The sequence below is a fragment of the Oncorhynchus masou genome, chromosome 13 (assembly GCF_036934945.1).
Source record: "Oncorhynchus masou masou isolate Uvic2021 chromosome 13, UVic_Omas_1.1, whole genome shotgun sequence".
Lineage (NCBI taxonomy): Eukaryota > Metazoa > Chordata > Actinopteri > Salmoniformes > Salmonidae > Oncorhynchus > Oncorhynchus masou.
The window spans coordinates 87,826,985-87,840,397 of NC_088224.1; the positions used below are offsets into that span (position 1 = coordinate 87,826,985).

Genomic DNA, 13,413 nt, shown 5'->3' on the forward strand with positions numbered 1-13,413 from the left:
GAGAATACAGAACATTGGTATAGGGAGGGGAGAATACAGAACATTGGTATAGGGGAGGGGAGAATACACAACATTGGTATAGGGAGGGGAGAATACAGAACATTGGTATAGGGAGGGGAGAATACAGAACATTGGTATAGGGGAGGGGAGAATACAGAACATTGGTATAGGGAGGGGAGTATACAGAACATTGGTATAGGAAGGGGAGTGTACAGAACATTGGTATAGGGAGGGGAGTATACACAACATTGGTATAGGGAGGGGAGTGTACAGAACATTGGTATAGGGAGGGGAGAATACAGAACATTGGTATAGGGAGGGGAGAATACAGAACATTGGTATAGGGAGGGGAGAATACAGAACATTGGTATAGGGAGGGGAGAATACACAACATTGGTATAGGGAGGGGAGTGTACAGAACATTGGTATAGGGAGGGGAGAATACACAACATTGGTATAGGGAGGGGAGAATACAGAACATTGGTATAGGGAGGGGAGAATACAGAACATTGGTATAGGGAGTGGAGTGTACAGAACATTGGTATAGGGAGGGGAGTGTACAGAACATTGGTATAGGGAGGGGAGAATACAGAACATTGGTATAGGGAGGGGAGTGTACAGAACATTGGTATAGGGAGGGGAGAATACACAACATTGGTATAGGGAGGGGAGAATACACAACATTGGTATAGGGAGGGGAGAATACACAACATTGGTATAGGGAGGGGAGTGTACAGAACATTGGTATAGGGAGGGGAGAATACAGAACATTGGTATAGGGAGGGGAGAATACAGAACATTGGTATAGGGAGGGGAGAATACACAACATTGGTATAGGGAGGGGAGAATACACAACATTGGTATAGGGAGGGGAGAATACAGAACATTGGTATAGGGAGGGGAGAATACAGAACATTGGTATAGGGAGGGGAGAATACACAACATTGGTATAGGGAGGGGAGAATACAGAACATTGGTATAGGGAGGGGAGTATACAGAACATTGGTATAGGGGAGGGGAGAATACAGAACATTGGTATAGATACTGTATAGGCCTATTTGGCTGTTCCTGTGATTATAGACTAAAGAAGAGAGGAAAGGGGTATACTATCTGCAATTATTCAGCCATTCCTCCTTTTTTTCAATCATCGTGTCTTCATGTATTTTTGTCTTGTTGTTCCAAGAGCTCAGTAGGTTGGTAGGTACATACAGTTGGTACATACAGTTGGTGCATACACTGCAATAGCAGGTGGTAAAAGTGAGTGGATGTGGATCACAGCTGATTGAGCGTTATGTTGTTTTGATTTGTCTCTCCAGTGGTGAACGAGGATGGCCAGCCGCTGATAGAGGGGAAACTGAAAGAGAAGCAGGTTCGCTGGAAGTTCATCAAACGCTGGAAGACTCGCTACTTCACCCTGGCAGGAAACCAGCTCCTCTTCCGGAAGGGAAAATCTGTATGTATCCCTTTCAAACCTTTCAATACTTTAATTAAGTGTGATAATAAAACATCTAAAGTTTGTTCCTAAGTGTTTGTCCTATATCTGAGAGACATACGTAAGGTAAGAAAACGTTTTTATTTTATTTTTTACTTGTATTTAACGCCTTATTTTTGGCACTAATCAAATCAATTCAATTTGTATTTGGCACGTACGCGTGTTTAGCAGATTTTATTGCGGATGTAGCAGAATGCTGGTATATAAAGTCTCCATAAATACCTTACCAGTCAAAAGTTTGGATCTATTCGCCTCCTCATTCAAGGGTTTTTCTTTATTTGTATTATTTCCTACATTGTAGAATAATAGTGAAGACATCAAAACTATGAAATAACACATATGGAATCATGTAGTAACCAAAAAAGTGTTAAACAAATCAAAATATATTTTTGATTCTTGAAAGTAGCCATCCTTTGCCTTGATGACAGCTTTGCACACGCTTGTCATTCTCTCAACCAGCTTCATGAGGAATGCTTTTCCAACAATCCTTGAAGGAGTCCCCACTTATGCTGAGCACTTGATGGCTGCTTTACCTTCACTCTGTGGTCCAACTCATTCCCAACCATCACATTTGGGTTGAGGTTGGGTGATTGTGGAAGCCAAATCAAATCAAATTTTATTTGCCACATACACATGGTTAGCAGATGTTAATGCGAGTGTAGCGAAATGCTTGTGCTTCTAGTTCCGACAATGCAGAAATAACCAACAAGTAATCTAACTAACAATTCCTAAACTACTGTCTTATACACAGTGTAAGGGGATAAAGAATATGTACATAAGGATATATGAATGAGTGATGGTACAGAGCAGCATAGGCAAGATACAGTAGATGGTATCAAGTACAGTATATGCATATGAGATGAGTATGTAAACAAAGTGGCATAGTTAAAGTGGCTAGTGATACATGTATTACATAAGGATGATATAGAGTACAGTATATACGTATGCATATGAGATGAATAATGTAGGGTAAGTAACATTATATAAGGTAGCATTGTTTAAAGTGGCTAGTGATATATTTACATCATTTCCCATCAATTCCCATTATTAAAGTGGCTGGAGTTGAGTCAGTGTCAGTGTGTTGGCAGCAGCCACTCAATGATAGTGGTGGCTGTTTAACAGTCTGATGGCCTTGAGATAGAAGCTGTTTTTCAGTCTCTCGGTCCCAGCTTTGATGCACCTGTACTGACCTCGCCTTCTGGATGATAGCGGGGTGAACAGGCAGTGGCTCGGGTGGTTGATGTCCTTGATGATCTTTATGGCCTTCCTGTAACATCGGGTGGTGTAGGTGTCCTGGAGGGCAGGTAGTTTGCCCCGGTGATGCGTTGTGCAGACCTCACTACCCTCTGGAGAGCCTTACGGTTGAGGGCGGAGCAGTTGCCGTACCAGGCGGTGATACAGCCCGCCAGGATGCTCTCGATTGTGCATCTGTAGAAGTTTGTGAGTGCTTTTGGTGACAAGCCAAATTTCTTCAGCCTCCTGAGGTTGAAGAGGCGCTGCTGCGCCTTCTTCACGATGCTGTCTGTGTGAGTGGACCAATTCAGTTTGTCTGTGATGTGTATGCCGAGGAACTTAAAACTTGCTACTCTCTCCATTACTGTTCCATCGATGTGGATAGGGGGGTGTTCCCTCTGCTGTTTCCTGAAGTCCACAATCATCTCCTTAGTTTTGTTGACGTTGAGTGTGAGGTTATTTTCCTGACACCACACTCCGAGGGCCCTCACCTTCTCCCTGTAGGCCGTCTCGTCGTTGTTGGTAATCAAGCCTACTACTGTTGTGTCGTCCGCAAACTTGATGATTGAGTTGGAGGCGTGCGTGGCCACGCAGTCGTGGGTGAACAGGGAGTACAGGAGAGGGCTCAGAACGCACCCTTGTGGGGCCCCAGTGTTGAGGATCAGCGGGGAGGAGATGTTGTTACTTACCCTTACCACCTGGGGGCGGCTCGTCAGGAAGTCCAGTACCCAGTTGCACAGGGCGGGGTTGAGACCCAGGGTCTCGAGCTTGATGACGAGCTTGGAGGGTACTATGGTGTTGAATGCCGAGCTGTAGTCGATGAACAGCATTCTCACATAGGTATTCCTCTTGTCCAGATGGGTTAGGGCAGTGTGCAGTGTGGTTGAGATTGCATCGTCTGTGGACCTATTTGGGCGGTAAGCAAATTGGAGTGGGTCTAGGGTGTCAGGTAGGGTGGAGGTGATATGGTCCTTGACTAGTCTCTCAAAGCACTTCATGATGACGGAAGTGAGTGCTACGGGGCGGTAGTCGTTTAGCTCAGTTACCTTAGCTTTCTTGGGAACAGGAACGATGGTGGCCCTCTTGAAGCATGTGGGAACAGCAGACTGGGATAGGGATTGATTGAATATGTCCGTAAACACACCAGCCAGCTGGTCTGCGCATGCTCTGAGGGCGCGGCTGGGGATGCCGTCTGGGCCTGCAGCCTTGCGAGGGTTAACACGTTTAAATGTTTTACTCACACAGGGTCCTGTGTGGCTCAGTCGGTAGAGCATGGCGCTTGCAACGCCAAGCGTAGTGGGTTCGATTCCCGCTGGGGCCACCCATATGTAAAAGTAGTGGCCCCAGCCGACTTGTAAGTCGCTTTGGACAAAAGCGTCTGCTAAATGGGATATATATATACCTCGGCTGCAGTGAAGGAGAGACCGCATGTTTCCGTTGCAGGCCGTGTCAGTGGCACTGTATTGTCCTCAAAGCGGGCAAAAAAGTTATTTAGTCTGCCTGGGAGCAAGACATCCTGGTCCGTGACTGGGCTGGATTTCTTCCTGTAGTCCGTGATTGACTGTAGACCCTGCCACATGCCTCTTGTGTCTGAGCCGTTGAATTGAGATTCTACTTTGTCTCTGTACTGACGCTTAGCTTGTTTGATAGCCTTACGGAGGGAATAGCTGCACTGTTTGTATTCAGTCATGTTACCAGACACCTTGCCCTGATTGAAAGCAGTGGTTCGCGTTTTCAGTTTCACGCGAATGCTGCCATCAATCCACGGTTTCTGGTTAGGGAATGTTTTAATTGTTGCTATGGGAACGACATCTTCAACGCACGTTCTAATGAACTCGCACACCGAATCAGCGTATTTGTCAATGTTGTTATCTGACGCAATACGAAACATGTCCCAGTCCATGTGATGGAAGCAGTCTTGGAGTGTGGAGTCAGCTTGGTTGGACCAGCGTTGGACAGACCTCAGCGTGGGAGCTTCTTTTTTTAGTTTTTGTCTGTAGGCAGGTATCAGCAAAATGGAGTTGTGGTCAGCTTTTCCGAAAGGGGGGCGGGGCAGGGCCTTATATGGCAGGGCCTTATATGCGTCGCGGAAGTTAGAGTAACAGCGATCCAAGGTCATCTGATGCAGCTTTCCATCACTCTCCTTCTTGGTAAAATAGCCCTTACACAGCCTGGAGGTGCATTGGGTCATTGTCTTGTTGACAAACAAATGATGTCCCACTAAGCGCAAACCAGATAGGATGGAGTATCGCTGCAGAATGCTGTGGTAGCCATGCTGGTTAAGTGTGCCTTGAATTCTAAATAAATCACAGACAGTGCCACCAGCAAAGCTCCCCCACACTGTCACAGCTCGTCCTCCGTGCTTCACGGTGGGAACCACACATGCAGAGATCATCCGTTCACCTACTCTGTGTCTCACAAAAACACAGAGGTTGGAACAAAAAATCTCAAATTTGGACTCATCAGAACACATTTCCACCTGTCTAATATCCATTGCTCGTTTCTTGGTCCAATCAAGTCTCTTCTTCTTGGTGTCCTTTTTTAAATGTATGTTTTAATTTAACTAGGCAAGTCAGTTAACTTCTTTGGGATGGGGCGGTATTTTGACGTCCGGATGAAAGTGTGCCCGAAGTAAACTACCAGCTACTCAGGCCCAGAAGCTAGGATATGCATACAATTGGTAGATTTCGATAGAAAATACTCTGAAGTTTCTAAAACTGTTAAAGTAATGGCTGTGAGTATAACAGAACTGAAATGGCAGGCAAAACCCCGAGGACAAACCATCCCCAAAAAATGTTTTTTCATCCTACCACTGATTTCAATGGCTGGCACTTTTATAATAGGGCGAAATCGTGCCCGATTGCAGATCCTAGGGCTTCCACTAGATGTCAACTGTCTTTAGAAATAGTTTCAGGCTGGTTTTTTGAAAAATGAGGGAGACGAAGTCATTTTTCTAAGGGCTCCCATTTTGACTGTAGTGTTTCCATGCGCATGGCCGAGGGAGCGCGTTCTTTTTGTTTTCTCTGGTAAAGACAATAACGATACTCCGTCTTAAATTTGATTGTTTATTTGCGTATTAGGGTACCTAAGGATTGATTATAAACTTTGATTGGCTTGTTTGGATAAGTTTATTGGTAACGTTTGGGATTCAATCGAACCGAGTGGATTATTGACAGAAGCGCGCCTGCTGAACTGAGTTTTTATGGATATAAAGAAGAAATGTATTGAACAAAAGGACCATTTGTAATGTAACTGAGGCCTTTTCGAGTGCCAACAGAAGAAGATCTTTTCCTTTCCTGTGGCGGTCCTCGTGAGAGCCAGTTTCATCATAGCACTTTATGCTTTTGAAGAAACGTTCAAAGTTCTTGACATGTTCCGTATTGACTGACCTTCATGTCTTAAAGTTATGATGCACTGTTGTTTCTCTTTGCTTATTTGAGCTGTTCTTGCGATAATATGGACTTGGTCTTTTACCAAATTGGGTTATCGTCTGTATACCACCCTTACCTTGTCACAACACAACTGTTAGTTGAAATGTAGGTGTCTACCTCATGAAGCTGGTTGAGAGAATGCCAAGAGTGCAAAGCTGTCATCAAGGCAAAGGGTGGCGACTTTGAATAATCTCAAATATGAAATATACTTTGATTTGTTGAACACTTGTTTGGTTACTGCGTGATTCCATATGTGTTATTTCATAGTTTTGATGTATTCACTATTATTCTACAATGTAGAAAACAGTAAAAATAAAGAAAAACCTTTGAATGAGCAGGTGTGTCCAAACTTTTGACTGGTACTGTACTTCCATTCACTTTTTCAACTGGTACCAGGGGACTTTCAGACGAGTTTGTAAGGCCTGTGTGCGTCCGAGAGCAAAGCATGTAAACACAACATGTTCGTCAGAGTCTCATCTTTTTCCATAGAGGGGTCATAATAGTTTGTAGGCCAAACCGAGTGACAAAAAAAGAAGCAAGCTAACGTCAGCTAACAGCTCTCTCATATCGCGTCATCTTGCATCCCAAATGGAGCTGGATACCGATGCATTTCAATGGCAAAAAAAGAGCCATAGACTAGAATGGTAGGTCAAGAATTGTAGATTATTTCTATGTAATCTTTCACTGCTTAAGCTATTAAGTCCAAACCAACGCTGAGATGTTTAGACTGACTCTACTTAGATTGCTTGTCAAAACATTTTTCATACTATATACCATTTTTTAACTATAGGCTAGAAATTACATTAATGTCCAGAAATTAACATGTGTTTGAATGAGAACCACAGGAATACAGAGGTAGTAATTCAAAAGGGTCCAGCTTCTTGGCCAATTAAGTTACAAGACCATATTTAAAACATAAAGGCTATCAAATTCTTTATTCTTTATAACTAGCCAACAGTAAATATTGAACCGTTCAAGCTAGAGACACCAAACCATATTTCACATGTTTTGGTTACTTTAACTTCAAATTCTTTCAAACTTTTATCAATTATAACTTAATTTGCAAACATTTACATAAAATCAGTCACCAATAGTAACTCTTGAGCCGTTCAAGCAAGAGACACCAAACTAACTTTCACATGTTCAGGCTATCCTTACTTCTAATTTCTTTAAAACTAGTATTAACTAGTAACTATGTCAATGTGCACAAATTAGCATAACATAACCCACCAACAGTGACTCTTGAACCATTCAAGCTACATACACCAAACAAGCTTTCACATGTTCAAGCTATACTAACTTCAGATTTTTTTGTAACTTTTATAAACTAGAACCATATACATTTGCATAAAATAACTCACCAACATTAATTTTTCGTCCGTTCAAGATTGATACAGCAAACCAACATTCCTATGTTCAGGCTATCCTAACTTTTCAGGTACATACTTGTTTAACTACGTACAGTGGCAAGAAAATGTATGTGAACCCTTTGGAATTACCTGGATTTCTGCATAAATTGGTCATAATCTTTGATCTGATCTTCATCTAAGTCACAACAATAGACAAACACAGTGTGCTTTAACTAATAACACACAAATTATTGTATTTTTGTTGTCTATATTGAATACATAATTTAAACATTCTCAGTGTAGGTTGGGAAAAGTAGGTGAACCCCTAGGCTAATAGCTTCTCCAAAAACTAATTGGAGTCTGTAGTCAGCTAAACTGGAGTTTAATCAATGAGACGGGATTGGAGATGTTGGTTAGAGCTGCCTAGAGTGTCAGCTAAAGACTTACAGAAATCTCTGGAACATGCTAACATCTCTGTTGACGAGTCTACGATACATAAAACACTAAACAAGATAGGTGTTCATGGGAGGACACCACGGAAGAAGCCACTGCTGTCCAAAAAAAACCATTGCTGCACGTCTGAAGTTTGCAAAATAGCACCTTGATGTTCCACAGCACTACTGGAAAAAATATTATGTGGACAGAAAATATGAAAATACGCAGGAGAAAATACGTCTTCTGGAGTGGCCCAGTCAGAGTCCTGACCTCAACCCCATTGAGAGCAATTCACACCAGACATCCCTACAATATTGTTCAACTGAAACAGTTTTGTAAGGAGGAATGGTCCAAAATTCCTCCTGACAGAAAACGTTTGGTTTGCGGGTATTGCTGCCAAAGGAGGGTCAACCAGTTATTAATTCCAAGGGTTCACATACTTTTTGCACCCTGTTTACACGGTGTGTTCAATAAATACATGAAAAAGTATATTTGTTTGTGTGTTATTAGTTTAAGAAGAATGTGTTTGTCTACTGTTGTGACTTAGATGAAGATAAGATACATTTTTATGACCAATTTATGCAGAAATCCAGGTAATTCCAATTCACATACCTTTTCTTGCCACTGTATAACCAGTCACCATTGCAGACTACCTCTACCCTAACATGTTTCAAAACCATACATACTTTAAAACTGCTTTGCTTTAAATAGTAAAGAAAAACTTTTTAAAACTTCTACCACAAAAATACTTTTATAGAGGTAAATCAAGTCCCACCAATTGTACTTCATGTACAATTACCATCTAGTTGTTCAAGTCAAATTTACCCTCAGGACAATAGAGTATATCACATCATATACACAGGGGGCAGAAATATATTTTAGACAGAAATATGCCTCCCCATATCCTGACAGCACTGTTAGTCACTGGACTCCCTGTCCTTATGTGTTTTCCTATTCTACTTTTTCTTCTTCTTCTTAATTGAATCATGATGTGATGTTGGGTGAAACAAGGTCTAACGTCACTCTGGGGAATCCACTAGAGATGACTGTAATAACTTTGGCCACAGTATTGAGCCTTGGGGGATGCCCAAGGTCAGATTATGATGCTGCAACTTCTTGAGTCATTCTTCCCTTTAATAACTATGTATGAAAATCGACACTCAGAAGTAGCAGCAAAAAAAACAAATGAAAACCAGAGAAGGAAGGAGATGGTACTGGCTGTGTGTGTGTGTGTGTGTGTGTGTGTGTGTGTGTGTGTGTGTGTGTGTGTGTGTGTGTGTGTGTGTGTGTGTGTGTGTGTGTGTGTGTGTGTGTGTGTGTGTGTGTGTGTGTGTGTGTGTGTGTGTGTGTGTGTGTGTGTGTGAAGATGAGGAGACCACTGTGTTTTAACGATACAAATCACTCCAACTAATTAGTGTTTGATTCTGACTTACTTTGAGGCCGAACTTGGTGTAAGGTCATTGGACTTTACGGCAGAAATAATTATTGTGCAAAGAAAAAAAGTGTTGCCTTTGAGAGAACGAGGCCGTAAAACAACGTGTTGAGGTCACGTAGTCATCAGAAAGCCCATGAGTCATCACCATGTGCCAAACAAAGCGAAACACTCAACTTTATTACATTGAAAAACAAATAGAGTATTCATTCAACTTCAGCCACAATGTAATTAGATCTGTTTTATTGTGCAGTTGGTGTGTGTGTAGTGTTGGTGTGTGTGTATATCATTGAGCAGGGATTAGATGAGAGACCTTATTGTTAGTCAATGCCATGTTGTTGTTGAGAGAGAGAGAAAGAGATGCAACCTTGGGAAAATCATTAACAGTAGACTCGTACATTTCCTCAGTGAAAACAATGTACTCAGCCAATATCAAATTAGCTTTTTTACCAAATTACTGTAAGACAGACCACTTATTCACACTGCACACTCTAATTGACAAACAAACGCAAAGTCTTCTCTTGCTTTGTTGATTTCAAAAAAGCTTTTTACTCAATTTGGCATGAGGGTCTGCTATACAAATGGATGGAAAGTGGTCCATCTCAGTAAGAAGAAAATAATGGTGTTCCTAAAAAGGTCCAGTTGCCACAAATACAGATTCCATCTAGACACCGTTGGCCTAGAGCAGTGGTTCCCAAACATTCTATAGTCCTGTACCCCTTCAAACGTTCAACCTCCAGCTGTACCCCATATAGCACCAGAGTCAGCAAACTCTCAAATGTTATTTTTTTGCCACCAGTGTAAGCCTGCCACACAGAGCAAACTAGAATGCTATTTGGCTCTAAACAGAGATTACACAGTGGCAGAATACCTGACCACTGTGACTGACCCAAATTTAAGGAAAGTTTTGACTATGTACAGACTCAGTGAGCATAACCTTGCTATTGAGAGAGGCCGTCGAAGGCAGACCTGGCTCTCAAGAGAAGACAGGCTTTGTGCACACTGCCCACAAAATGAGGTGGAAACTGAGCTGCACTTCCTAACCTCCTGCCCAATCCAATGTATGACCATATTAGAGACAAATATTTCTCAGATTACACAGAACCACAAACAATTCGAAAACAATCCCAATTTTGATAAACTCCCATATCTATCTGGGTGAAATACCACAATGTGCTATCACAGCAGCAATATTTGTTGCCACATGAAAAGGGCAATTAGTGAAGAACAAACACCATTTTAAAATTTTAAAACTCATATTTATGTTTCTTTATTTTCCCTTTTGTACTTTAACTATTTGCCCATAATATGACATTTGTAATGTCTATTATTTTGGAACTGTTCTGAGTGTAATGTTTACTGTTAATTTTTATTGTGTATTTCGCTTTTGTTTATTTTCTAGTTCACTTGCTTAGGCATTGTTAACATGTGTTTCCTGTGGAGGGAGGGAGAGAGAGAGAGTTCTGAGGACTTTCCCCCCAGCCTTTGACAAACATTTTTAGATGGTTGAAAGGATAAGTGAAATTGAAGTCTCTTGCCCAAGACAATATTCTTTGTATTGTCACCAGCAATTCCCTCTCACCACATGTCACGCTGGTATAAGTAGATTCGGGGGACAGGCGCAGGAATGAGTAGTAGATTTTATTATTAAGCTCAAATTACGGCGTGCCGTGTAAAGGCACGGGGACGAAGACCGAACGAACTCGTTGGTTGAAACCAAAAACAAAAGTGTGAAGAGTACCTCGAATAAATAGCACAAACGCACAATGATTAACACACGGGACAAGATCCGTAATCATCTGCGCAATTCACAAGGGCACGAAAGCCAAAACAACACAGCACAGGTACTCACACCACCAACGGACATTGTAACAATAATCGACAGCACCATAGTGAAGAAAGGGCTGTTCACAAATGCTCTCCATCCAACCTCACTGAGATCGAGCTGTTTTGCAAGGAGGAATGGGAAAAAATTCAGTCTCTCGATGTGCAAAACTGATAGAGACATACCCCAAGCGACTTACAGCTGCAATCGCAGCAAAAGGTGGCGCTGCAAAGTATTAACTTAAGGGCGCTGAATAATTTTGCATGCCCAATTTTTCAGTTTTTGATTTGTTAAAAACGTTTGAAATATCCAATAAATGTTGTTCCACTTCATGATTGTGTCCCACTTGTTGTTGATTCTTCACAAAAAAATACAGTTTTATATCTTTATGTTTGAAGCCTGAAATGTGGCAAAAGGTCGCAAAGTTCAAGGGGGCCGAATACTTTCGCAAGGCACTGTATATACAAATACAATGAGTGTGAATAGGGGCCAGGTGTGTGAATAGGGGCCAGGTGTGTGAATAGGGGCCAGGTGTGTGAATAGGGGCCAGGTGTGGGAATAGGAGCCAGGTGTGGGAATAGGGGCCAGATGTGTGAATAGGGGCCAGGTGTGTGAATAGGGGCCAGGTGTGTGAATAGGGGCCAGGTGTGTGAATAGGGGCCAGTTGTGGGAATAGGGGCCAGGTGTGGGAATAGGGGCCAGGTGTGGGAATAGGAGCCAGGTGTGGGAATAGGGGCCAGGTGTGGGAATAGGAGCCAGGTGTGGGAATAGGGGCCAGGTGTGCGTAATGAAAGTTCCGGAGGGATCCGTGACACAACAGCTGTTTAAAGCCACAAATTTGACCTCCTCTTTGTCTCTTGTTTTCTGAGCTCAATCTTGCTGTGACAATGAATCAGTTCCAAATCAACCCATAACTTAGACAACTAACCCATACCCTTAACCTATACCATTAACCCATACCAGTAACCTATACCACTAACCTATACCACTAACTCATACCCTTAACCTATACCACTAACCAATACCCTTAACCTATACCACTTACCTATACCACTAACCTATACCCTTAACATATACCACTAACCTATACCCTTACCCTATACCACTAACCTATACCACTAACCTATTCCCTTAACCTATACCACTAACCCACACCCTTAACCTATACCACTAACCCATACCCTTAACCTATCCCACTAACCCATACCCTTAACCTATACCACTAACCCATACCCTTAACCTATACCACTAACCTATACCACTAACCCATACCCTTAACCTATACCACTAACCTATACCCTTAACATATACCACTAACCCATACCTTTAACCTATACCACTAACCCATACCCTTAACCTATACCACTAACCCATACCCTTAACCTATACCACTAACCTATACCACTAACCCATACCCTTAACATACATCCTTAACCTATACCACTAACTCATACCCTTAACCTATACCCTTAACCTATACCACTAACCTACACCACTAACCCATACCCTTAACCTATACCCTTAACCTATACCCTTAACCTATACCACTAACCCATACCCTTAACCTATACCCTTAACCTATACCACTAACCCATACCCTTAACCTATACCCTTAACCTATACCACTAACCCATACCCTTAACCTATACCACTAACCCATACCCTTAACCTATACCACTAACCTATACCACTAACCCATACCCTTAACATACATCCTTAACCTATACCACCAACTCATACCCTTAACCTATATCCTTAACCTATACCACTAACCTACACCACTAACCCATACCCTTAACCTATACCCTTAACCTATACCCTTAACCTATACCACTAACCCATACCCTTAACCTATACCCTTAACCTATACCACTAACCCATACCCTTAACCTATACCCTTAACCTATACCACTAACCCATACCCTTAACCTATACCACTAACCCATACCCTTAACCTATACCACTAACCCATACCCTTAACCTATACCACTAACCCATACCCTTAACCTATCCCACTAACCCATACCCTTAACCTGTACCATTAACATTTACATTTAAGTCATTTAGCAGACGCTCTTATCCAGAGCGACTTACAACTTGGTGAATTCACCTTCTGACATCCAGTGGAACAGCCACTTTACAATAGTGCATCTAAATCATTTAAGGGGGGGGGTGAGAAGGATTACTTATCCTATCCTAGGTATTCCTTGAAGAGG

At 42.1% G+C, this 13,413-nt stretch overlaps 1 protein-coding gene across 1 annotated transcript in view; it reads left to right on the forward strand.

The window, feature by feature from the left end:
* veph1 (ventricular zone expressed PH domain-containing 1) overlaps positions 1-13,413 on the forward strand; it is a 155,288-nt gene that overhangs the window by 124,663 nt on the left and 17,212 nt on the right. Inside the window, exon 13 of the mRNA XM_064982773.1 lies at positions 1,317-1,453. Within this exon, the coding sequence (XP_064838845.1) occupies positions 1,317-1,453 (137 nt within the window). The remainder of the gene's footprint in view (positions 1-1,316; positions 1,454-13,413) is intronic.